This window comes from Mauremys reevesii, linkage group 6, assembly GCF_016161935.1.
Source record: "Mauremys reevesii isolate NIE-2019 linkage group 6, ASM1616193v1, whole genome shotgun sequence".
NCBI lineage: Eukaryota > Metazoa > Chordata > Testudines > Geoemydidae > Mauremys > Mauremys reevesii.
Window position 1 is genome coordinate 91,022,006 of NC_052628.1, and position 25,794 is coordinate 91,047,799.

Genomic DNA, 25,794 nt, shown 5'->3' on the forward strand with positions numbered 1-25,794 from the left:
GTTGAGGGGTAGGCTACGTGCAGGCGTGTGTGTGGGTGTGTGTGTAAATTGCATCTTAACTATAGATTATGGAGATAATCTGAAAACACACACTGATGGGTGGAATGAGCTGAATATCAAACATCCATGTGTGTTCAGATTATCTTCAGATCACCCCAGGCAAACAATACTGCAAGTTTCTTTGAAAAAGATTGCTGTTAATAAAACAGAAATATCTGACTCATCAGGCCAATGGAAAGCTGCAGGCAGGTTTTCTTTGCCTATCAAGATGAATTGACAGCATAGTTAGAGAACTGAAAATCTGTTTCTTGACACCAGAAAGAAAGGATGAGTCATTGTCAGTGATCCAGTCAGACATGCCAGGGCTCCAGCCAGAGTTGTCAAGTGCAGAAGATAATGAACCTGCAAGTCAACATTCTGGCATATTCCATTTCCCATCACAACGTTAATTAAACCAATCTGCACATTATAGGCCAAAGTTTTTCAGTACCAAGTCCACTGCGCTTGTGGAAGTTGCAAGACTATATAGGATATGTGAGGACTTAGTTTATAAAGTATTTGTTTGCAGCACATTTACTAAACTTTGACTCTAAAAGTGATATAATTTAATTATTGGCCTTATCCTGAATAACTCTTGAAGTACACATTATTGCAATGATTTCATAGACAAATATAACTCTTGCCCTAAGGAGTGATTTCAGAATAGAACTTAATGCAGTATTTTTATTGAAAGACCACACAAAGTTTGGCATATACAGCAAAGCTGTTTCTTAAAGGATAATCTTGACATGCATGTGAAACTGTAAAAGCATCTTCAGCATCAGTTAAACTTTTGTTTACATTTAAGGGCTAGCACATTAGTTAGTTAATTCACTAAATTTATGTTTGGTTGCTAGAGGAGGATCAGCCTGGCTGTGTTAGGAAAAAGAAAACAAAAGTTTAACAATGTTATGGATTAAGGCCATCCATGATCACAAATTCATGTGTAATGGACAGAATTCACCTTCCACCTGCTTTTTCTTCTCCCTGCTCTTCCATGCGAATTTGCCCAAGTAAGGACCTTATAATTAATTGATAGAGCCCCATGAATATAAATCCTGGGCCACATTGTCTTCTCAAGATCTGTATTACCTGTTCCACAGAGCCCTCCTTGGCAGTTGGGATGCCCCTTCATGGGGTATACCAGGGACAGCCACTACTGGGGGGGAAGCCACTGGGGCACAGAGCCTCTTCATAGATGGTTCTACACTCCGGTGGAATGCTAAGGATTCTCCAGGTCTCAGGGTGACCCCTAGTAATCCCATAGCTGCAAATGTGGCTGGAGTTCCTGAAAAATCTAAGGGCTTAATTGAATGAGTCCTTGGGCCAATTTTGGAAAACTGTCTGGGGAATCATGTGAGTTTCTGGAATAAATTCACAGTGACAAACTTTTCATCCTAGCTATTGAATTCCAATTTTTATATTTTGCAAGCCATCTCCTTACCAAAACGGAGTGGAGTTAACTTGAAAGAAAGAAGAGTAGGATAAGCCTTGATATGTATAAAATCCTGAAATCAAGGGGCCCTGCGGCCATAGGTTTCCCAGGCTCCAGAGGCCAGCTCTGGCTCTAGGTTTGCTAGTTTTATCATTTTCTACTTAACCATACTCAGCCATCAGTCCTTACTCCTCTCCTTTAGAAAGAACTATAAAATCACTGACAGGAGTGGGATCAAGACCAAAACCCTGCTGCTCAGTTTCCCCTGGGTCTAATCTACCACGGAGCTAAAGCATGAGTGTGAGCTGTTTAAAGAATATCTTCTTCTTGGAGGGAACAGGTAAGGCACTGGATCCACTATACTTAAATGAAATTATACTGGGCTCCTACCCTTGGCTGTCTGGGTGGGACGATGGAGCAAGCACAGACCTCTTTGTCAGGCCTGGTGGAATTGCACAGCCAGTGGCTAGCAATCAGTTCCAGAAACAGGTATGCCAGTAGTCACAGCAGTCGGGTTGTTTCTTTTCATTCAGTTTTTGAAGATGGTGGCTTGGCTGATTCATTCCTCTTGGTGAATCAGAATGGGACACTCCTTCTGAAGTCACTGGCATCACCAGATGTGGTTTGATTAGGTCAACTTTCTGCAAATGAAGAACTTCCCCATTCCAGTAACTTCAGGCTTGGATTTCCATGGATCCAAAAATATACCCAATCAATCAGCAGATCCATAGGTATTTTGAGACATTGAGGTCATGGGTCAATCCACAGGCATTATCTCAACCATCCTAAAAAGTCCTAGCTCAAAAAAATAATTAAAAAAATACAAAGCTCGCAAAATTTTGGAACTGAAATCCTGAGAATACATGAATCATACATTCACTCAGACATGCACAAGAAGGGTTAGTTCCTGTTTCATAGACAGATGCTTATAACTCCCCCTTTATATTTTGATATGCAGAAAGCCCATTTTGAACAGCATATTTTTGACACACACATTCTGGGTGAGATTACACTTTAACTGGGTCAGAGTAAAAAGTCTTTTCCTCCTAAAATCAGTTTTGGGTTTCAGTGTTTATATGCAGCCTAGCTGCCTCTGAACATTCTTAACTCTAAGTACATGAGTAGTTCCATTGAAGTCAATGGGACAACTCACTTGCTTAATGTTAGCTACATGCTTTAAGCACTTTGCTGGACTGGGGCTGATGTGAGTTGTTTATGTGTAGGTATAAGAACAATTTTATTCATGCAGAGCAAGTAAACTTTAATGGGTAACTATCATTCCTTACATCGTTGAACCTGAAGGGAAGAATTACATAATTGTATTAACACTGTCTCTGGTACATGAAAAGCAGTTACATATGACAGTGACAGCCATACAACACAGCAGGTCCTAACTACGCATGTGACCTGGAAGATAAGTGTGGTAACAAAGCCTAATTTTTAGTGTCTTTTTTTAAAACCCTTCCTAACTAAAATCAAGAGTACTATGAGTGGTGGTGGGGCAAAGAGACAAGCAGCATGTTTTACAATCTGGGCTAGTACCCCACTGTAAAGTCACTAATCTGCTGCCCACCAATCACTGGGTCCAATGTGTTTCCAAGCCACCTGCTTCTACTCCTTTTTAATAATATAATATATGGAGATAGGTATATCTCATAGAACTGGAAAGGACCCTGAAAGGTCATGGAGTCCAGCCCCCTGCCTTCACTAGGAGGACCAAAGTACTGATTTTTGCCCCAGATCCCTAAGTGTCCCCCTGAAGGATTGAATTCACAACCCTGGGTTTAAGCAGACCAATGCTCAAATCATTGAACTATCCCTCCCGCCTTAGGATGTGGAATGGCTCCATCTATCTGCCCTAAACCCTGGAAATCAGTGCCTCAAACCTCATGAGTCCCCCTTCTCCAGTTGCTTACACATGCTCCCTCAAAATTCCACCTAGCCTATGTACTCTAGTTCTAATTTAACCCTTTTGGGGACAATGTGGCAAGAAATCAAGGAACCCAAGCTTAGCAAAGGAATTTCTTAACCATAGTCCCTTTAATCTCAAAGCACTCTAGAGTTACAGATTTTTGAAAACAACAAAAGTCCTGAGGCATACCTTCCTTCATTGTCATAAACAGATAGTTAAGGGTTAATGTCTCTTTTACCTGTAAAGGGTTAACAAGCTCAGTAAACCTGACGGACACCTGACCAGAGGACCAATCAAGGGAGAAGATAATTTCAAATCTCTGTGGAGGGAAGTCTTTGTTTGTGTTCTTTGTTTTGGGGGCTGTTCTCTCTTTGGATCTAAGAGGGGCCAGACGTATATCCAGGCTCTCCAAGCTTCCTGAAATATTCTCTTCTATGCAGTATAGTGAGTATTAGAAAGGCGAATTAGTCCTTTGATTAATTTCTGTATTTGCAAATGTGTGTTTGCTGGACCAATATTTTACCTCTTTTCTGTACTTGTATTTATGCTAGAGTCCCTCTAGTTTTTATAAGCTGTACCCTGTAAACTTCCATCCTGATGTTACAGAGATGGTTTTTTACTTTTTTCTTTTTAAGAACCTGTTTGATTTTTCCCTTGTTTGAGACCCCAGGGGATTAGTCTGACTCACCAGGGATAGGTGGGAGAAAGAAAGGAGGAGGGGGAGGTGAATCCCTCTTTGTTTTAGATTCAAGGAGTTTGAATCAAGATAATCTCTCCCAACAACTAAGGGAGGGAGAAAGGTGGGGGAATGGTTTATTTCCCTTTGTGTTAAGATCCAAGGAGTTTTGATCTGTGTTCCCCAGGGAAAGTTTTGGGGGAACAGAGAGTGTGCCAGACACTAATTTTTGGTTGGTGGCAGCAGTACCAGATCTAAGCTAGGATTTAAGCTTAGAAGGATCCATGCAGGTCCCCATCTTTGGACACTAAAGTTCAAAGTGGGGAATAAACCTATGACATTCATATCTGATCTCACTCCTGCTCTTAAGTAGGGGGGCCCTGTCTCTGCTCCAGGTCAGCGGCGCCTCTAGCCATTTCGCCGCCCCAAGCAGGGCGGCACGCCGTGGGGGGCGCTCTGCCGGTTGCCGGTCCCACGGCTCTAGTGGACCTCCCGCAGACCTCCCTGCGGAGGGTCCGCTGGTCCCGCGGCTCCCGTGGACCTCCCGCAGGCGTGCCTGCAGGAGGTCCACCGGAGCCGCGGGACCAGCGGACCCTCCGCAGGCATGCCTGCAGGAGGTCCACCGGAGCCGCCTGCCGCCCTCCCGGCGACCGGCAGAGCGCCCCCCGCAGCAAGCGGCCCCAAGCACGCACTTGGCGTGCTGGGGCCTGGAGCCGCCCCTGCTCCAGGTGTCCCAACTGCGAAGCCACAGATCCCACAGTTATGCTCCCCCACCTGCACCTTACATGTTTTTTCTCCACAGGAGCTCATTGTTGGGGAGGGCGGGGCACAACAGCTGACGTATGATCAAAGTTAATGGCCCCAGATTGCAGCTTTTATGGCTTCTTGGAGTTAGTCAGCGAGGTATTATGTACCCTTCCTAGGCAGGGTCGCTGTCTGGAATGCAGTTGAGTAGGAGTGCCTTGGGCAAGTTTAGATGTGTTCAACACATAATACAAGATGGAGTTCATAATTTCATACATACATATCCGACTCAGTCATGGTGTGCATCTGTGTAAATAAAAGAGGGAAACAATCAACTGAAATACAATAGATGAAAGAGAAACATTTAACATTTCTCACAGAGGTGTTAGGGCTATCCTGTACTGGTATATGGCAGAACAAACAATTGTCTAGTAAGAACGCCCAGGACACCTTGTCAAAAACACAATTCAAAGAAGAAGTGGAGTTCAGCACCTGAGAGAACTGCACTATGAACAAATGAATGCATGGATGTTTCCTTTTTAGCTGCTTTTTAATTTTTAAATATTTTTAAGCATATAAGATAATGGAAACTTTTCTAAGATGCCAAAGAATAAAGGAAATACTTTACTAAACCATTTCCCTTCCAATTCAAAAACCCTTATCACAGAGGGGTCTCAGAATCTGACCCCCATCCTGTTCAAATGTACTAACAAAAAATCACAGGGATGGCTTCTTGAAAGAGCTATTGGAAGCAATAAATTGGAAAATTCAACATATCTGGAGGCTTTTACTGCAGTAGATAACCGATTTGACAAACAAAATACACACATGAGCAACTTAAAAGGACTTTTGAATGCTTTGAACACCAGGCCCCTGAAGCTGATGTAACAGCTGAAAAACACAACAACAAAGGAAAACTTGAGACGAATATAACAGTATATGAGGCTGTTATAAAAGAAAACAAACCCATATGCTTGCATTTGGAACAAACAGAGAATCTGGTATAATCTGCACATGATGTAAGAATCTTCGGACATCTAGAGGGAGAGCAAAGAGAGGTCACAATTGTTGCCGAACATTCTACAATTAAGTATCACCAATGAGACCATTGTAGCGGAGCAGATGTTTTAAATCAGAAAACAGCAGCATATACTGAATTTGCCAGATTGTTACAGTTGGGCTGATAGATCAAGGCAAAAAGGCATTACCATCGCTGGTAGTAGCAATGCTTCAAAAGTGCCTTGTGCCCACGCACAAAAAGCAGTAAATATACCAGTTACTACTAGCAGTAGTAGGAGCACATCTCTTCAGAGGAAGGCCTTAAACCAGGGGCAGGCAAACTTTTTGGCCTGAGGGCCACATCGGGTTTCCAAAATTGTATGGAGGGCTGGTTAGGGGAGGCTGTGCCTCCGCAAACAGCCAGGCATGGCCTAGCCCCTGCCCCCTATCCAACTCCCTCCCTGCTTCTTGCCCCCCCCGGGACTCCTACCCCATCCAACCCCCCGTTTCCTGTCTCCTGACTGCCTCTGGACCCCCCGCCCCTGACTGCCCCCTGCCACCCCATCCAGCCCCTCCTCTCATTCCTGACTGCCCCCCCTGCCCCATCCAACCACCCCTGCTCCCTGTCCCCTGATGACCCCAGGAACCCCTACCCCTGACAGCCCCTCGCTGCCCCATCCAACCCCTCCTCTCATTTCTGACTGCTCCCCCAGGACCCCTGCCCCCATTCAACCCCCTTGTTCCCCGCCCTCTGACCGCCCCACCCCCAATCCACACCCTCTCCCCCAGACCACCATCCTGGACTCCCCTGCCCTCTATCCAACCCCAGCTGCTCTCTGCCCCCTTACCGCGCTGCCTGGAGCACTGGTGGCTGGCGCCGCTCCAGCTGTGCCACCCAGAGCACCAAGACAGGCAGCTGTGCTGCCTGGCTGGAGCCTGGAGCCAGCCATGCCACTGTGCAGCACAGAGCACCAGGTCAGGCCATGGGCTCTGCAGCTGCGCTGCCCGGCTGCCCAGAGCATTGCGATGGCAGTGCAGTGAGCTGAGGCTGTGGGGGAGGGGGAACAGCAAGGGAGGGGCTGGGGGCTAGCCTCCCGGGCCAGGAGCTCAGGGGCTGGGCAGGAGGGTCCCGCAGGTCGGATGTGGCCCACGGCCCCTAGTTTGCCCACCTCTGCCTTAAACCTTTTCTACTTGTACCACTGCACCCAGGACAGTGACTCACCATTGTGGGCAGGCAGGAACTCAATACACCGCAGTCAGAATGGTGCAGTAGGCGCTTCATCCAAAATGTTTCAGTCACTGAAAGACAATAAACATGGAACCCCACGAAGTTCTTTTCATAGTCACTTTTAAGGATAAACAATTAAGAGACAAAGAAGTCAGTACAAGTGACAATTAAGGTTCCTGCCACAATGTTAATTTGACCACCCTGCACATCATGCACATTTTATGGTATAAATGTGACAACCTAAACAGAAATACACTCAGCCACAATTTACAAGAATAGAAAATACTACATATGCAAAATGCAGTCAAATTGCATTGCAGTAGTAACAGTAACACTATAATTTGTGGACTTTTTGGAATGTAGGTTTCACCTTCATTACGTTAGGGCTAGCGTTTGCTTATAGGCATGCTTCTGTATATAAAGGGCAGTGCACAGTGGAGTCAAACCTTGAATGGGCACGCTGAGATTGCTATAGTTACAATTTAAATTTGATTCTCTAACCTTGGCATGAAAGTCTGGGTGCATGTGAAAATAATATATAGATGGTTTGCCTTTGAATCTACTGGATGATTCTCCTCACTCTAGCCCCCTTTTCTTATTGGATTTGTATGGTATAAATTATTTTCCTCAGAGAAGATCAATATTAATGCAATGTACACACAGATATTTGTCTTCTCCCAGGATAGTCATTTTGTTTAACTATTGGGCTCTACTTTTGTGCTAATATGCTGAGTCCTTTCACTTTGTAAAATGAAAAACTACAGGTAAAGTGTCTTAAAATAAGTAAAGCTGCTTGGAAAATAGGGGTGTGTGTTTTTTTTTTCCTGCAGAAAATTTCAACTTTTTGTTGGAAAGCTGAAAACCAAAACACTTTCAGTTTTCAGCCAGAAGTATTTGGTTTTCAGGTGTTCAGTTTTCTGGTGGAAATATTGAAAATATTTGTGGAAGGCAGACAACTTCAGCAAACAGTTTAATTTAGGCGAAAACCCAGTTTTTCCTTGAAAAAAGGTTGGACCAAATATGGAATCTTGAAGCTGAACACCTTAAATCTAATCTCATGAAACTTCTGCTCTTTTCAGCCAAAATCTCATGAGAACAGCCAGTAAGACTTCAGTGCTATCAAATCAAACCTGAACCTTAACCTAAACCAGATCTAAACACTGTCTTCACAGTGCAAACTTCATTGTGCAAAATGATGTCTGAATGGCTGTGGGAAATAGTGTTTGTTAGCTAACCATTGTTGCAGGAAGAGCAAAGCTCAATACATATTTTGTAAAATGGTGTAGACATCTACAGAAACGGTATCTACTTTGTTCTTTTATTCTTGGCCATAGAATGGTATGTTAAAAAAAAAACCACCCTAGATATTGTTATGCCAAAGGAGATATCCATAGAGCAAATTTTTGATCCTAGAAACTTTGATGAATTATACCTCTTCTAATTTTTGTATGGAAGGAACAGAGGAAACAGTCACATGACTTTTTTCCTCCCCCCTAAAACTCTCTTGTTGCTAGGTTGAATGAACAGCTGCACCAGACATAAACGCCTGTGAAGGGTGGAACATATCTGTGGTTATAGTTCCAAATGTTTACACCCTGTTACATCAGTAGAATTGGTAATTTTTAGTTCCTACAAATGCTTTGTAATCTCTTTTTTAATGGCCTGTAGTTTAGTTTGTTAGCCACAATATCTGGCTTCCTGCCTTTCATGTTACTCACAGAATGTGCAATCAGTGTAATTTTCTTACTGTTTTGAGGAACAAATGCTGCAAAAAAAATGCTGCTATAACCAGTGCTTAGTGATATAGTAAAATCTAAAGGGCATCAATATAATAGCACTGAAACACTGAAATTTGCTAAGTAAAGATAAAATCATTGTGATCTAGAAGTGCAGTGTTTGTGTGAAAAAATGGCAAGGTTATGGCCTAATCCAGGGGTCAGCAACCTTTCAGAAGTTGTGTGCCGAGTCTTCATTTATTCACTCTAATTTAAGGTTTCGCCTGCCAGTAATACATGTCAACATTTTTAGACGATCTCTTTCTATAAGTCTATAATATATAACTAAACTATTGTTGTATGTAAAGTAAATAATATTTTTAAAATGTTTAAGCAGCTTCATTTAAAATTAAATTAAAATGCAGAGCCCCCTGGATTGGTGGCCAGGACCCAGACAGTGTGAGTGCCACTGAAAATCAGCTCACGTGCCGCGTTCAGCACGCGTGCCATAGGTTGCCTACCCTTGGCCTAATCAATTTAAACTGAATGTCAGTCTTTAAGAAACTGATTATTAGAGAAGCAAGGTCAGAGACATTAAATTCCCGTGAGTGAGTAAGGCCTCGTCCTTCAAACTTTGCTGACGTGAGCAGTCCCACTGACATCAATTGGGTTTGCAGGATTTATTTCTACAGCTGTAGGTCTAGATTGTCACTGCCCTTGCTTGGACATACAGAGGGTAAGATGAACTTTCTCCCCTGTTAGACTGTCTTCCAGCCACAAGTGAAAAAGGGGAATTATTTGCCTGATATTCCCCCCCCCTGCAAGTGGGTGGGGAGAGGATGGAGAGTTGGAGGACCTCTCGCTCTGCTACCTCCCACCAACTTGGCAGCCATAGTAGCTGGCTGAATGGCACAATGGGGAGTAACTGCTCCAAGAAAATAGTTGAAATACCATATTCCCCACCCAGAGCAAGGGGTGAGGAATTGTGACTGGGTCATTGTTCTCTGGTCTGTGCATGGGATGAAGCAGCTATTTAGGACATATGGTTGTTACAGTCTGGCCCATGCTGATAACTCTCTCTGATTACTAGTAAGTGAAATGTTCTGTACGGTTGAAGGGAAGGGGATTTTGAGGAATATTTGTATATATAATATGCTAGAAAATAAAATTAGGTTCAATGAGAACTCTGCCTTAAAAGTTGTCTCCGCAATAAGCCTTTAACAAGAGATCTACCAAGTTCAGCCGCTTCCAAAGGTTTCCCCAAACAGAAGTGAACTTCGGGCGGCAACATTTTTCTTCTTTTTTGGCTGGAGGAAGGACAACTCTGCATATGCACCCCTCTTTTCTTGGGGGGAGTATTTTCCCTCATGAACACCCCTTAACTTCTCTCCCACCATGGCTCTGGACCAAGTCCTTGTAGTCCTTTCTGCTGGACAGTGTCCTTATGCTGCAATGGCAGCATATTAGTCAGTGCCACCATTCATTTGTAAGAGGTTTAGAATTTTATCTGTGTCTGAGCTTAATCCTGCAATGTTTAAAATGCTTAAAATTAAGTATGTTCTGAAGTGCTTTGCTGGACTGAACTCAGAGTGCTCAGCATCTTATAGAACCGAGCTTCTCATAGTCTCATCACCTCTGCTGCAAAAGGGCTTTAGCATATAACAATGAACTGGCCAAATTACTCTGAAAGAGACCTGACTCAAGAGACAGTCTTTCCAGCTTTGTGATCAAATATGCCGTTCACTTTCGCAGAGTCTAGAGCAAATGAGAACAAGTGTATCATGTATTTAGGGAGCAGAATCAAATTTATGGTAGCATAAACATCTAGACTGGTGTCTCTAGAGGACATTTTAAAACAAATTACCATTTATGAGAGAAAAGTAGACCCTCGTCTACTTATAAGTAAGTTTTCAAGTTAGAAAGGCAGTTGAGCCATGTAGCTGGTAATTTGAGGTCTCTATTTGAATGTATTTTTCCCTCTCTTTATACTAATCTATTTTTGAAAAACACAAAATAGTGAGTATTATGGTTTGCAGCCGTAGGGAGGTTGTGTTTCCTTTGGGGTTTCTCACAAATTCTAGACTAAAATAGGACTGAAATCTAAACAGCAATTGCAATGTCTGGACTCTGAATTATATGTTTCTTTGTATCCATGTGTTAAAACTGGGCAAAAGTAGGACCATCTTGAAAATCAAATTCCGTGCCTGATCTGGATATTGCTGGTTAACTCAATACAAAGCAAAACCCCTAGCAATGTTTCTGCATCATTCTGTTCAAATTTTTAAAAAAATTACATGCATTTTCTGAATGTGGAGCCTACTAATGTCAACTATCACTGTAAATCAGGAGTCACTCCACTGAAATATGTGGAGTTACAATGATGTAAATCTAGTGCGAGATCAGAGTCAGACCTAAAGTTTTCTTTTTGTACATGTAAAAACAGGTTTTTACATACATGCAAGCTGGTCATTCAAACCAGGTAAAAATCCATGAATATATTTTTATACCAAATTTCTTCCTGCAGTTTGAAGGACAGTGGGCAAACTGTATACTAAAGGAAACACCCTGATTAAAACAATTCACATTTCACAAGCAGGATTGTATTTAATAACTTTCTTGTGTATGAACTACAATCTCTCTTATAGAATGGATTAGAGTAAGGACAAACCTGCTGGAGATAAGATGATAATATTTTTCAGAGGGTATATTAATTATAGAATTTCTGTCTTTTTAAAAATCATTTAGATAAACATTTCATAATACTGTTCTAGATCTTGGTAAGAAGAGATAAAAACAAACACACACACGCAACTGCATCTTTTATATAGTGTGACGGACTTAGGCCAGAAGGATATACGAGGGTAGTCCTGTTGGTATCCAGGAAGTAGGTGGGCAAAGCCCATCCACTGTTAAAGGGCCTCCCCACAACCTAAGGGGAGGATCCACAGGTCTGTGATACCAAATAAGTACGGGGGACAACCAATGAAAAAAACAGGATCGGGAGTGAGGTCATACGGCTAAATGAAGGGAACCTGATGGGGACACCGAGCAGAGAACCCCGGACAACGCCCACTGCTCCTCAAAGATGTCAAGGGAGCCAGCGGATGTTAACCAGAGGAACTCTGCCCGGATACGTGAACGGATGAAAGAACGGAAAATGGCCCCACAGTCGCAGGCCTCCCCCTCTGCCAACCTCCCCTCTCTGGTGTTACGAATGGCCACCCTTGGCCAAAGCGAGGAGGAGGTTGACAAGGTGGTCCCGCGACTTCGTGGGGCCTCGGATTGGGTATGCATAGAGAAATAAATGTGGGGAGAAGTGCAGCCAGAACCTCAATAAGAGGTTCTGGAGGAGCCGGAAAAGAGGCTGCAGCCTGGCGCACTGAAGGTACGTGTGCGCCAGGGTCTCCCTCATGCCACAGAAGGGACAGGCGTCAGGGACAGTGGTAAACCGCACCAAGTACACGCCCGTGCTCACAGCTCCATGCAAGAGCCGCCAGCTGATATCCCCGGCGGGCCGCAGGACTAAGGTGGAATAGAAACTGTCCCACCGGGGTTCCCCACCCGCCGTTGCTGGTAAAAGGTCCCACCACTTGGTGTCTGGGCAGGACACGAGGGTGGGGTAGTGAAGCATGTGCAGCACGAGCGTGTACAGATGGTCCTGTGGCGTGGTTTGGAAACGAACCAGCTGCATGACATACAGCTGGCTAAAGGTATGCGGGTGGAAAGGCGCACGGTGCAGGGGGCCGATGGAAAGGTCCGGAGGGCCCGGAGTGAGGGACGGGCGGGGCTCACCCTCTTGCAGGACCTGCTTGAGGAAGAACCGAGCCGTGGGAGGCAGGGCTACTTCCATCTCCTGGAGTACGCGCCAGGGGGTTGTAAGGGTGGAAAGCCCCCCATGCGTCGACCGAGCACCTGGGGATCCACCCAACTCCCCAGGTCATAGTCCAGGAGGTCTCCGATCTTGGTGACTCCCGCCAGGACCAACCTCCGGCACACCGAGGAGGATTCCGCCACCTGCACATGAAGATGGAGATTGTGTAACGGGCTCTGTGAGGAGATCTACCCCCTCGGTGGCCGCAAAGGACCTGGTTGCTGAAACCAGCCTCCAGGTCTGGAGGAGGTCCTGGTAGAAGACCGGCAGCTTGGAGAGGTCTCGTGGAAGACCTCTCGGATGGAGAAAGAAGAGCTGCCAGTTGTATCTGAGCCCTCACAGGCAGCGGAGGAAGGCGTGCGCCAATGTGCTGCACGCTGAGCCACCTGCACTATAAAAGGAGTCTCTGCAGAGCCTGGAGGCGGAAGACATGGACCTGCGTGCGCATGCACGTCAGGCCCTGTCCGCCTTCCTCCAAGGGGAGATGGAGAACCCCTGCTGAGACCCAGTGCAGTCCCAGGCAAAAAAACCCCAGAACCAACCTCTGGAGATTGGCCAGGAACACCGGGGGCGGGCACAGGGTGTTGAGTCGGTGCCAGAGCATGGACAGGACCAGTTGGTTAAGCACCAGTGCTCTCCCCTGGAGGGAGAGGCACCGGAGCAGTCCCGCCCAGCTCCGCAACCGCCCAGTCACCCTGCTCTCTAAACCGTGCCAGTTCTCCAGCGGAGACGGATGCGTGGCTGAGAAATAAACACCAAGATAGAGCAGTGGACTTGCGCCCCACCGAATGGCTTGAAGCGCGGATGGGAGGGGGCTCGCCTGCCACCTGGCCCCGACCCCCAGGCCAGAGCTCTTGACCCAGTTGACCCAGGCGGAGGAGGCCGCCGAATAAACAGCTTGACAAGCCTCCACCCGCACCAGGTCGTCTGGGTCCTGGACCACGAGGAGCACATCATCGGCATATGCTGCCAGAACCAGCCGCACATCCGGCTCACGGAGCACCAACCCCGTCAACCTCTTGCGAAGGAGACAAAGGAAGGGCTCCATGGCCGGAGTGTACAGCTGACCCGACAGCAGGCAGCCTTGACGCACCCCTCGCCCGCAGCTGACAGGTGCAGTCAGGGTCCAATTGAGCTTGACCAAACACTCTGCGGAGGCATACAGCACATGGAGAAACTCCACAAACCGGGGTCTGAAGCCAAAAGCCTGCAGAGTGCCCGGGAGATACCCGTCTCCTGTCAAACGCCTTCTCCTGATCCAGGGACAGGAGGGCGAATGACAGACCATCCCTGCACCCAAGCTCCAAGAGATCCCGGACTAGATAAAGATTGTCAAAGATGGTACGGCCCGGGACGGTGTAGGTCTGGTCTGGATGGACCGCAGCTGCAGCGAGATGGCCTTTGCCATGACCTTATAGTCCGTGCTGAGGAGCGAGACGGGACGCCAATTCCGGAGATCTCAAAGGTCCCCCTTCTTCGGCAATAAAGCAAGCACCACGAAAGAGGGAGGACCCCGCTCTCCAAGGACTCGGCCCAGACGATGGCAAGATCCTGGCCGAGAACGTCCCAGAACATGCGTTAGAACACCACGGTCAGCCTGTCCATGCCCGGAGATTTATTAGTGGGCATGAGACGGAGGGCTTCCGAGAATTCGGCCAGAGTGAGAGGCAGCTCCAGCTGGTCTCGGTCGCCCATGCTGACCGTCGGGAGTCCGTCCCAAAGCACTCCGCAGGCATCGGCGTCGGTTGGATCCGGGGAGAAAAGGCCAGCATAGAAGGCCTTGGCCCCCTTGCGCATCTCCACCGGATCCATGAGGGGGGCGCCGTCCTCTGCCAAGAGACGGAGGATGTGCTTTTTCGCCCCCCTCTTCTTCTCCAGGGCGTAAAAGAAGCGGGAGCCACGATCCATCTCCTGCAGGAGGTGGATGAGGGATCATACAAAAGCACCGCGGGCCCAAAGATTGTCAAGGGCCCAGAGCTCCTCCCGCTTCTCCCAGTGTGCTCCACAGAGGAGTGGATCTCCGGGGCTGGCGGCCAGATGCCTCTCCAGCTCCAATACCTCCCGCTCCAACTGCTCTATAACCACATCCCTCCGCCGGCTGGCGCCCCGGGTGTGGCTACAGCAGAAGAGCCGGGTGCGCACCTTCCCCACATCCCACCACTGCCGCGCTGAGGGAAAGGCACGCCTCTGTTCCCGCCAGGCCAGCCAAAACTCCCGGAAGGATGCCACAAACCCCACATCCTCCAGCAGGCTGTTATTGAAATGCCAATAGGCCGGCCCCGGCCTCTCCAAAGAAAGAGAGGCCATCACGGCCACCAAATGGTGGTCCGAGAACAGGGCCGGACAAATGCTGGAGGAGTGGGCCTGCGAGAGATGACATTGAGAAAAGTAAATGCGATCTAACCGGGAGTGGCTCGACCGGTGTTCCTCCACAGGACACAAGTGAATATAGAGTCATCGTCCGGGTGGTGGTCGCGCCAGATGTCTACCAGGGAGTGATGGACTACAATCTCCCCGAGGACGTCTGCAACGGCCGGGCTCGGCTCGATCCCCGTGCGGTCCCGCTCCTCGAGGGTGCAGTTGAAGTCTCCACCCAGGACCAGGCACTCGCGAGGATCCAAGGTACTGAGGAAGGCGGACGCCTGCCAAAAAAAGCACGCTCTCACCGGGCCGGATGCTGGGGCATAGACATTGACAAGATTCAACGTTAGCCCCTCCATCCAAACCCAGAGGTGCAGCAGGTGACCTAGCGCGACCTCGGTAAACCCCAGCACCTCGGGCTGTAGGTGCGGGGAGAACACGGTCGCCACCCCACCCTGACGGGCTGAAAGGTGGCTAAAATAGACCCCGTCCCCCGACTCCAGCTGCCAGCTCGCCTTGGCGGCTGGGTCCATGTGGGTCTCCTTCAGGAAAATAACCGAGTACCCCCCTCTCCTGAAGGAAGGAGAGCACCTGACACCTGCGGAGACCCGACCTACAGCCGCAGGTGTTCAAAGTGGCAAAGATGGACGGTAACATAAAGAGGGCTGGGGATGATCCTCGCGGTCTGGGGCGCTAGCGGCGCCCATTGGACCCCACAGCAAACCGTGACCAACCCTGAAAGCTAGCAGGGCGTCATGGAAGCAGTGGGTCCGTTGGTAAGCCGCAGCATCCCACTTCCCGGTCCCTTTGCCCTCCCCCGTAATGGCCCTCACGGTCTGGAGAACAAGATGGAAATTGCCCCAGCGCTGAAGAGCAAGATGCACTCTGTTCGTGGAGCCACGAGTGTCCTCCAAGAAAGAGTGCATCTCGCTCCTCTGCGTGACAGGGACCGGGGTCATGGACCCTGGGGCATCTCCCGATTGGACCCCCCCTGCCAGCCCTATGGTCTATAGAGACGGGCACGCAGGGATCAAAGCTCCGTCGCAGTGCCCGTCCGTCTGGCACCGCGCCACCTGACACAACACTCGGCCCCAAGGACAATGGCAGTGGGAGAACTGCAGCCCCAGATAGGCTGGGAGAAGGAAAAACAAAAACCGCCTCCTGAGGGCCTGTATAAAAAGAAAAGGAGGTAATCTTGGGGGCGGCAACAACAGAAGGAGGGAGGGAAGAGAGGTCAAGGACAGGAACAAGGGCGGGAACAGGGTCAGGGGCAGGGACAGGACACAGATCCAGGATGGGAATAGGGTCGGGGCAGGGAACGGGGGCAACATCTAGGGCCTGGGCGGTAGAGCTACTGGAGCATGATGCCTCTTGACCCGACACGGCAGGTGAAGGGACAGCAAGGGAATGGAGTGCCTCCACAGCGCTAGCCTCAGGTGCCTCACTAAACGAGGCACCCTCAGTTACAGCGTTGAGGGGAGGCGAAAACTCTGGTCCCATCTCATGGGGCAGGGCACCCATGGGCTTAGAGCCCGGCCGCTCAGCATCGGCCGCCGCCACAATGAGCATGGCAGCATCAGCCAGATTACCAGTCGCGGCCAGGCAGGTGGTCAGGGCTTGGGGCATTGCAGAGGCCAAATCAGGGGCAACCACCTGAGACGGAGGGAAAGGGAGGAGTGTGGGCGCCAGATAGCAATCGCCTGTACCGAGGCCCTCCAACAGGGGGAGCATCTACTCCCTCGGTGGTTGGGGTCAAGCCCAGGGCCTCAATCTCGGCAAAAATAGAGGCAAAGTCCCCACCCGCCGCTACAGCTTCCCCCTCGACAGCAGCCGGGGCAGTAGCCATTGCGGCGCTGACAGGGGGCACAGATGGCATCGGGGCAGTGGGGGCACTGCCTGGAACCCCCTCAGGGAGGGAGTCCATAGGAGAGATGGTACTACCCGCCTCCGCAGCTGCAGCGACCTCGGCTGACTCCAAACAATGAACGTCAGCAGGGGAGTCAACGGAACACCCAGCACCAGCGACCCCCTTCATAGTTTTACAGGGGGTCCCTTCCCGCTCGCCAACGAGGAGGGGGTGCTGGGCCCGTGCTCCCCGCTTGCGGCATCTCTCCCGCACAAGCTCCCAGCTCCCCAAGAGGGGGGCTGGCCAGCTGGATCAGGGCCAGGGAGCGAGGGCAAGGGAAGACAAGGGCTGGACAACAGGGAAAGAAACAAACTCCCCCTGAGCAAGCCCCGCTCAAGTCCTGCTACCGGCCCTGCCACCCTCTCCTCCGCGGGCCGTGGTCTACTACCTGCCTCAGTGGCGGGGCCCGCATGCTCATCTGGGCACGTCGGGGGGGGGGCCTCCCCCAAGACCCGAGCGGAGATGACAACGGTCATGGATGGAGGAGGTGTGACCCCAGGGACCAGGCGATCAGGGCCACCGGCGATGATAGAGCCGACGCCCTTCCGGGTATCGGGGGTCCCCTATGCCCCTCCAGGCCGGGCCAGGGGGCAGTCCCTCTGGACGTGCCCCGCCACCCGGCAGAGAAAGCACCGGGCCACCCCCGACAAATAATAAACCCAGTACTGGGCCTCGCGATGGGGCACCAGAAAGGACCCCTCCAGCGCCTCCCCGTCACGTGCCGCCGGCGGAACTTGAACCTGCACCTGCCAGCGGAATGACAAAACGTGGCGGAGGGCGGGGTCCTTACAGCCCAACGAAAGGGGGCTGAGGGACGGACAGGGGCCTCCCCAGGGTGGAGAGGAACGGCAAAAGGGCGGCATTGGGGAGGAAGAGAGAAGAGAGAACCACCCAAAGGCACAGGTCCTCCAAAGGCTTAAGGGGGACGTGAACGCCCCCCACCGCCAAGCCCCTCTCCACCGCCTCCTGGGCAGCGGCCTCTGACACCAGGAAGAACACCACCTTCCCAAACATCTTAGAGGCCGCCACCACGGCCGTGGGCTCCACCACCCGCGCCAACGCCTGCACGTAGGTTTCCACGTGGGGCAAGGCCGGCACCAGGAGCAATGCACCCCATGTTCCCTGGTGAAAGTGGAAAAGGGGCCCCGGCTGCCAGGAATGGTATTCTGGGAGGCGGCTGGAGCAGACGGCGAGGCAGCGAGTGGAGGGGTCGCAGCCACCTGGGCATACGCCCTGGGGGCCGAGAGAGCGGCACCCCCGGAGCTGGTGGAGGGAACAATGGGTAAAGGGAAAGAGGGAGCTGTGGCCGGTGACGGGGCCGCAGCAGGAGAAGGAACCACTGCCACGGGGGGGTTCACCTTCCGGGCAGGGCTCTTGCCCTTCTGCATCCCCCGGCCTTTCCCACCGGCCAAGGGAGTGGTCTCAGAGGTGGAGGCAGCCGAGGCCGCGGCAGCAACAGCAGAGTCTTGGGAGCCCCTATCCGTGCCCACTAGTGCCTCAATGGTAGCAATGGCGGGCAGCCCAGCAGCAGCAGTCGAGGTGGCCATCGCAAGGGAGGGTATAGGGAGGGGGACCGAAAGGGAACTGCAGGGGCGTCCAGGGAAGTCCCACCCCCTGAATCACCCACCACAGAAAGGGAGGGAAGGGGACAACCACTAGAGCAGGGGGATGGAAGGAAGGGGAGGGAGGGGAACAGTGGCTACCACACCCTGCCCGCTAGGCTGAAAGCAGGGCAGGGGGGGCACCAATAGAAAGGAACAAAGGGAAACAAGGAACACAACTCCAGCACAAGATGAAAAAGAAACCGGCTCCCCTGGCTGCACTAAGGGAAAGAAGGGAAAACTAAGATATCATGGAGGAGAGTGCATCAGTGAAGGAACCAATGAAAAAAGAGGAGAAGGGGGGAATCTCAAACGCCAACAGCGGAACGTGGGCACACAGGCAATAAGGGCTGACCCGGAGGGAGGGCAAGAAGCAAGGGGGCGGAATGCAGGGGAGGGCTAAAGCGGGTGTGCCTCAGGCATGGAGCAAAGAACAGGGTGGGGTCAAAAACAACCAAACCAAAAAAGGGGGAGGAATGGGGCTGGCAACCAGGCCTGCACCACGGGACAAGGGTGGGGCAAACAAACTAAGCAAAGATCAGAAAGCAAACCGGGACAAACCAGAGCAAACAGGGCAGCCAAAATGGGGGCGGGTGGGGCAGGCAGCAAGGAGAGAGGGGGCAAGCAGCTGCAAGAACAAGGCAGTGGGTGAGGCAGAGGGAAAGGGTGCCCACCGGCCAAACAGAGCAGGGGAGGGAGGAGAAGACCAAAGGAAGGGAGGGAAAACGAGCACCCACAGGTATCTGAAAAACAAATGCCTGTTTGCTGCCGCCATGTCCTCTGGATGGTTAGAGGGGCAGAGCAAACCGCTAGGCTGGAGAGCGGAGAACAGAGCCAGAAGGCAGGTGGAAATGTGGAGGGGGCAGTGGTGGTGGCAGTAAAGGAGCGGACGGACTAGGGGGAGGGCTCCAGGCCACTCCCCCAGCTCCCCACAGCAAGGGCACCTACTACCAGAGAAGCAGGGATGTAACAAACCCCCCTCCACAAAGCAAAGCCTCCTCTACTCCCTCCTCAGCTCCAGCAGCAGTAACAGCTCCCCAGCAGCAGCGGCAAAGGCAGCAGCAACCCAGCTGGGGGGCCCCAAAAACAATGGAAAAAGTGGGGCCTTGCACTCCCAGCAGGGTCCTCCCCACAGCAGCAACAGCAGCCGGGGGGGGGGGGGGCAACCAGACAGCAAACCAGCCTCACGAGAGTGGAAGGCAGGTAGAGCAGCCTCAGAGGGAGTAGAGCTCTGTTCCCTGGATAGCCAAACAAGGGCTACTCTAGGCCAATCAAGATGCCTGATGCTAGTTTAACCAGTTAAGGTCATTAGGCTAATGCTGGCACTTGACCTCAATTATCTGACAAAAGGTCAGTTAAGGCTGTTAGGCTAATGGAGACAGCTGGAACCAATTACGGTCCCACTTATACTGCTTTGAAAACTCTCCTGTCCAGCTCTCTTGAGAGGAGCCCAGGTGAAAGGAGCTGGAGGAGAGGAAGCATTACTGAATCCTGAGGTAAGGGTGAAGCTTGGAAAAGGGGACCATGGGAAAGTGGCCCAGGGAATCAAAGTGGCATCAGTGGAGGAGGAAAGCTGCCAACAGCTGCTACCATTAGGGTCCCTGGGCTGGAGCCTGGAGTAGAGGGTGGGCCTGGGTTCCCCCCCTTATCCCCACCATGCTCTACAGAGATCCCTTTGAGAGGAGAAACAGACTTTGGTCTAGGCAGGAGACCAAACTGTGCCTACTGAGCTCTAAGGAGCAACAGAGACTGTGGGTATTCCACCTTCCCACCTCCTGTACTGGCCTGTGATGAAAAGTAGTTCAATAAGCTGTAATCTTTGCCACCATACTGGGAAAGGGAGGTCATATTGAGGGCCTTAGCGGGCTTCTGAGGCCACTGAATCTGCTAGGAAGCGCGGGACCCACCAATACAGGCTTGAAGCTTTGTTACAATATGCAGTTCCCTGTTTAGCTGCACACACTATATGGCAAGCACAAGTGTTGTCCATTTTTAAATATGTGGCCCTTGATTTGTTTTTCTTTTACATATTGTTGCATTAGCAAGTCACCCGTGATTAACATGCCATAATGAACATATTCCAAGGCCTAGGGACTAAAACTGTATACTGTAGATATCTGTCTTGCAAGGAGAGATCATGGCAAGATGTGAAAAATCCATTCCTAAAAATACAACAAAGATTTTTTCAATAGGTTGTGCTTTGGATGTGTGAGCAGCAGCCACATGTTTGACCAAAATAAATGGCAGTATTGAGGAGCTATTTGAAGGCAGGCAAACAGCCAACATTTGTAAGCAACTCCCAAATAGCGTACAGTGCAAGCATATACATTATAGGCCAGAATTTCTCTTGTCCAGAGTTGCCACTCAGAGCCGCAGAGGGTGTCAGGGAGCTGCCTGGTGGATGCTGTAATGTGCACCAGTGGTAACAGTGACCAATGGATTATTTGCTGGCAGAGGATAGCTGGAGCACACTATACTTCAGCCACACTTACTCACCAACCTCTGCCCCTGATGTGTAGCCTGTGCCAGGCATTTAGGGAAGGGTAAGTTAGGAGCTGTGTATGCCAGCTCTACACCTGCTGGGGTCACAGGACCACCACGTTCCATCCCCTTTGGGCTACAGGAGTGGAACAAAGAAGATGGCGGGGCAGTGACTTGAGCTCTGTGTTTCTAGGTTATTTGCTGTACAAAGGGCCAAAGCCTTCTGAATGTGAGATGGATTAATTTTTCCCCTGTCATTGCACAGTCAGGATCTTGGGAATTGGGCTGTGCTCACTCAGATCCCAGCTTAGCAAAGTATTTAGATATGTGCTTAAGTTCAACACTACTCATGGGCTTGAAGTTAAGCACTCCTTTAGATACCTTGCTGAATGGGGTCCTGAATTTGTAGCTATGTGGAGCCACTGAGCGAAAAAACGGACAGAAGGGAGTGAAGAGGCAGCAGCTCTGAAGAGCCACTCACTCTGTCAGAACTTTTCCCAGCCCTGCCCCCAGAAAGAGCCCTGGCTCCCAGCCTAACCATTTGGAGTGGGTGACGGGAATAAGATTTGTCCCTTATGTGCTCCCAGTAAATTGCCTAAGATCATTTTACAGGCGGTCTAGGTGATATGCAAATATAGAAGATGGCATCAGACTGGCCACAGGGTAGTTTCATGGGATCTTGTGCTATCTACTCGTTTTGGCCAGATAATATTGTAGAAACAGACTCTCTAACACTGGCTTTTCCTTGAAGTTTTCTTAATTTGTTTCTCTGTTTTGCTAACTACTAGCTTTCTTTGCTTTGGTTTTTTATTCCTTTGTAGTCTCCAAATCTTAGTCTTACTTTTATGTAAATAAAGTCTGCAGGATTGGGTTTCTAGTTTGCATCAGATTTATCTCCTTTTCTTTTCCCTTATGTTTGTTTTTTATCGCTTTTCAGCTTCCACATGTAGCCTTGTGGATCTTTATTCCTGATGTTAGGTTAGTGTCTTAGGTCCCATTCCAAACAAACAAACAACGACACTTAAGCATGTAGTTAGTTTTAAGTACAAGTCTAGTTCCCTTGGCTCTTTGGGGATTACTTTTGAATCAGGATACTTGTACATATTAGTGTATATTTTCAGTAGTAACCTTAGAAAGAACTGCCAACAGCTTATTTCAAGTTCTACTGCAAAACTACGAGACGTGCTTAGATTTCACTAAGTGTCAGTTAAACTATATTTTTATTTAAAAAAAAATTGAATTATAAAATGAAGTTAGAGATGTTTCTGTCCAGAAAATGATTGAATGTTCCTGTAGGTTATCAATTTTATTATCTATATAAATAATGACTCCATAAAACTATAGGTTTAAAGGACAATACTTGAGTAAAATAACCAAAATTTGTTTAAAAAAAAATAATTCTTTGCACTTGTAGCATCTTTTATCTGAGGATCTCAAAGCATTTTACAAACTTTTAATTAAGATTCTCAGTACCTGTAAGGTAGATTATATCTTGTCTACAGATGAGTAAATTGGTCTCGGAGAGATTAAATGTCTTTCACAGTAAGTCAGTGGAGGAGCTGGAAATTAAATGTCGGAGTCCTGGCTCAGTGTCCTGGTCTAACCTCTATACAACATTTCTTCCCTAAAATGAATACTTTTATCTAGTGATGTACAAGTAAAGTATCTGACATTTATTGTCCTATTTTTTGTGTGTGTGTTTGTGTTCCTAGGCCATTACATTTCTGTGGATACTTCCTGGGGAACTCAGGGTGAAAAAGCAGTACTTACCAGTCCTGAACTACATTCTGAAGAGTGGAGCTGCATCAGGCTTATATATCAGATTGCAACAGCTTCAGAGACTTCATTTGATCCTACCAGGCTAAATCTGTATCTGAGGTTACAAGGAGAGAGCTTTGATCATTTACTGTGGTCAGCCAAGGAGCCTTCAGATAGCTGGCTCATAGCCAGTCTTGATTTAAGAAACACCACAAAAAAGTACAAAGTAAGCACAATTGTAGAAGATAGTACTGGATTTACTGTGCATGTGCTGGAATGTACTGACTGTTAACCAGAGAGATGAGGTGGGTGAGATAATACCTTTTAATGGACCAGCTTCTTCTGGTGGAAGAGACCAGCTTTTTTGCTGCACAGAGCTCTTCAGGTCTGGAAAAAGTAATCAGTATTATTCAACAAACTGTCATAGATCTGAAGAAGAGTTCTGTGTAGCTCATAAACTTGTCTCTTTCATGAACAGAAGTCAGTCCACTAAGATTACCTCACTTACCTTGTCTTTCTAATGTCGTGGGACCAGCGCAGCTACAACAACACTGCAAACAACATTGATGTTTTTCTTGGTTTTCATTGTTTTCAGTAGGAGAATCCCTGAGTAGTAAGAACACAGAAGGAGAACTTGGTGGAAAATGAAAGCTTTTTCACTGGAATCCAGACTGTAGTTTTCACCCACTTTCCTATGCTACATGTTCAGGGACCTGAACATGCAGGCCTGATGTATGCAAAACTCCCATTGAATTCAGTGGAAGTTAGATGCACAAAGGATTTCAGATTAATACAGGGGTTGGCAACCTTTCAGAAGTGGTGTGCCGAGTCTACATTTATTCACTCTGATTTAAGGTTTTGCATGCCAATAATACATTCTAAATTTTTTTAGAAGGTCTGTATGTGTATAATATATATAACTACACTATTGGTGTATGTAAAGTAAATAAGGTTTTTAAAATGTTTAAGAAGCTTCATTTAAAATTAAACTAAAATGTAGAGCCCCCAGACCTGAGTGCCACTGAAAATCAGCTCATGTGCTGCCTTCAGCACGCATGCCATAGGTTGCCTACCCTTGGATTAATACATCATTGCTGAATAATTGTCAGGGACAATTTTCCAAATAAGCCTGGGATCAAGCTGGGGACCTGCCAGAGTGGTATGCAAATATCTGATCTGAGCACGCATGGTAATTGGACAGAAAGAGTAGGCATAGAACTGCATGTATGTAAACAGGTCTCTACTTCACAAAAGGTGTCTTTGGTGCAAATAGGACCTCACTTTTTAAGGTCTTTCGAAAAACTCCTATAGAGTGCGTGATACTCAGTTTATGTAACTGCCAGGGGATGAAAGAATTAATCCTTCCTGTAACCTGTTAGCTGCTGGTTCCAGGGCATCTAGGCATTTTAAAACTGATTGATTTGGAGATAGATTGCTATCCCGAATCAATTAATTCTATCCCTAAAATCCAGTAGTTAATGCTGACCTCCATATATGTTCAGTCCCTAAAATCAAATAATTAATGCTGTCCCCCACCAATGAAATCAATTAGTAACCTCCCCAAATTAATCAATTCTTACCCCACTTGGATAAATCAGCTATGTCCTCAGATCAGTAATTAGTTCCCAGTCACCACTCTTCTTTAGAGAGCTGCTTAGCTTTTGTTACACTCATGCTCACTGGTTCTTGCTTCTGCTCCCCTACCCTCAAAGGAGCAGAGGGTTAGAGGGCTGTACCAAAAACCAAGCTCCTTTCCATAGAGTATCTGGCAATAGCTTTCTTCACTTTACAGTCTGGTCTCAAAGCTCCCAGCTTATTGCTAGCTCCGACACTACCTCACTAGCTGCCTCCAACTCTCACTGAACCATCTAGAAGCATTTTTTCTCCAGGTCCCTGTGATATCACTACCTCTCTGAGTGACTGCATGAGAACCATCTGCAGGCTCCATTTATATTGAGGGCTGGTCTACACTACGGAGGAAAATCGATCTAAGATACACAACTTCAGCTACGTGAATAACGTGAATAACGTAGCTGAAGTCGAAGTATCTTATATCGAATTACCTACCATCCTCACGGTGTGGGATCGATGTCTGCGGCTCCCCATGTCGACTCCGCTACCGCCGTTCGGGTTGGTGGAGTTCTGACGTCGACAGGAGCGTGTTCGGGGATCGATATATCGCGTCTAGATGAGATGCGATATATCGATCCCCGAGAAATCGATTGCTACCCGCCGATACGGTGGGTAGTGAAGATGTACCCTGACATACGAGCTTAGAAAACTTCAGCAAGTACCCCTGAAAAAGTCATTGCCTTGAATGGTGGCAGTAGCTACACTAGGCCCCTGCTTTTGACCTTGTCTTTGTCACAGGGCTCTTGGGAACAATAAAGACCTGGTGATGGAATGATAAGGATGGTCATTCCCCGTTAATGTCCCCAAACTGTGCATACACACATGCATAAGAGCCTGAGGTTGGAGGGAGGTGCTCTGCTCCAGCAGTGGTAGTTCTATATCTGAGCCTGTCCCCAGGAAAGTAAATGAGAAATGTTCTATTGATTTTAGTGGAAGCAGGAGCAGGTTCCATGCTTGTGTAGGTTAAATTCATCTGTGATGAAATGCTGTTCAAGTCACCTAAGAGTTGAATTTTTCCCCAATAGCCTCCAGGGGGAATGGGAGGCACATTGATACAGCCATATACCAGCAGTAGTACGCAGAACCCCTAAGAGTTTGCCTTGCCAGCATTAGCTGGGGCCCAGGGGCTGGAGCCATGGCCTTGTTCCCATTCTGATCAGACGTCTCTTTTGGACATTTGCTTCTGGAGCAGTTGCAGCCATAGCTGCCTCCCATGCAGGAGTATTAGAGCAGGGGAAGCAGGAGTCTTCTGCCTGGGCCTGCTCAGCCCATCCTACTTAAGAGTAGCCATAATTGTGTGAAGTTTTGAGAGAGAGAGAGGATCTGTGGGTGTTTTATCTCTTTATAGTTAAATTTAATGTGCATCTGAAGGTGCCATTTCAACAGCAGATGGGTCTGAAGTCTGTTAATCTGCAAAACAGGTATAACATAGTGGG

General features: G+C 48.7%; 1 protein-coding gene across 3 annotated transcripts in view; it reads left to right on the plus strand.

Moving 5' to 3' along the window:
• MAMDC2 (MAM domain containing 2) overlaps nt 1-25,794 on the plus strand; it is a 110,592-nt gene that overhangs the window by 31,212 nt on the left and 53,586 nt on the right. For all 3 annotated transcript variants that reach the window (XM_039545769.1, XM_039545771.1, XM_039545770.1), the window contains one exon: nt 22,681-22,952. In XM_039545769.1, coding sequence (XP_039401703.1) covers nt 22,681-22,952 — 272 coding nt within the window. The remainder of the gene's footprint in view (nt 1-22,680; nt 22,953-25,794) is intronic.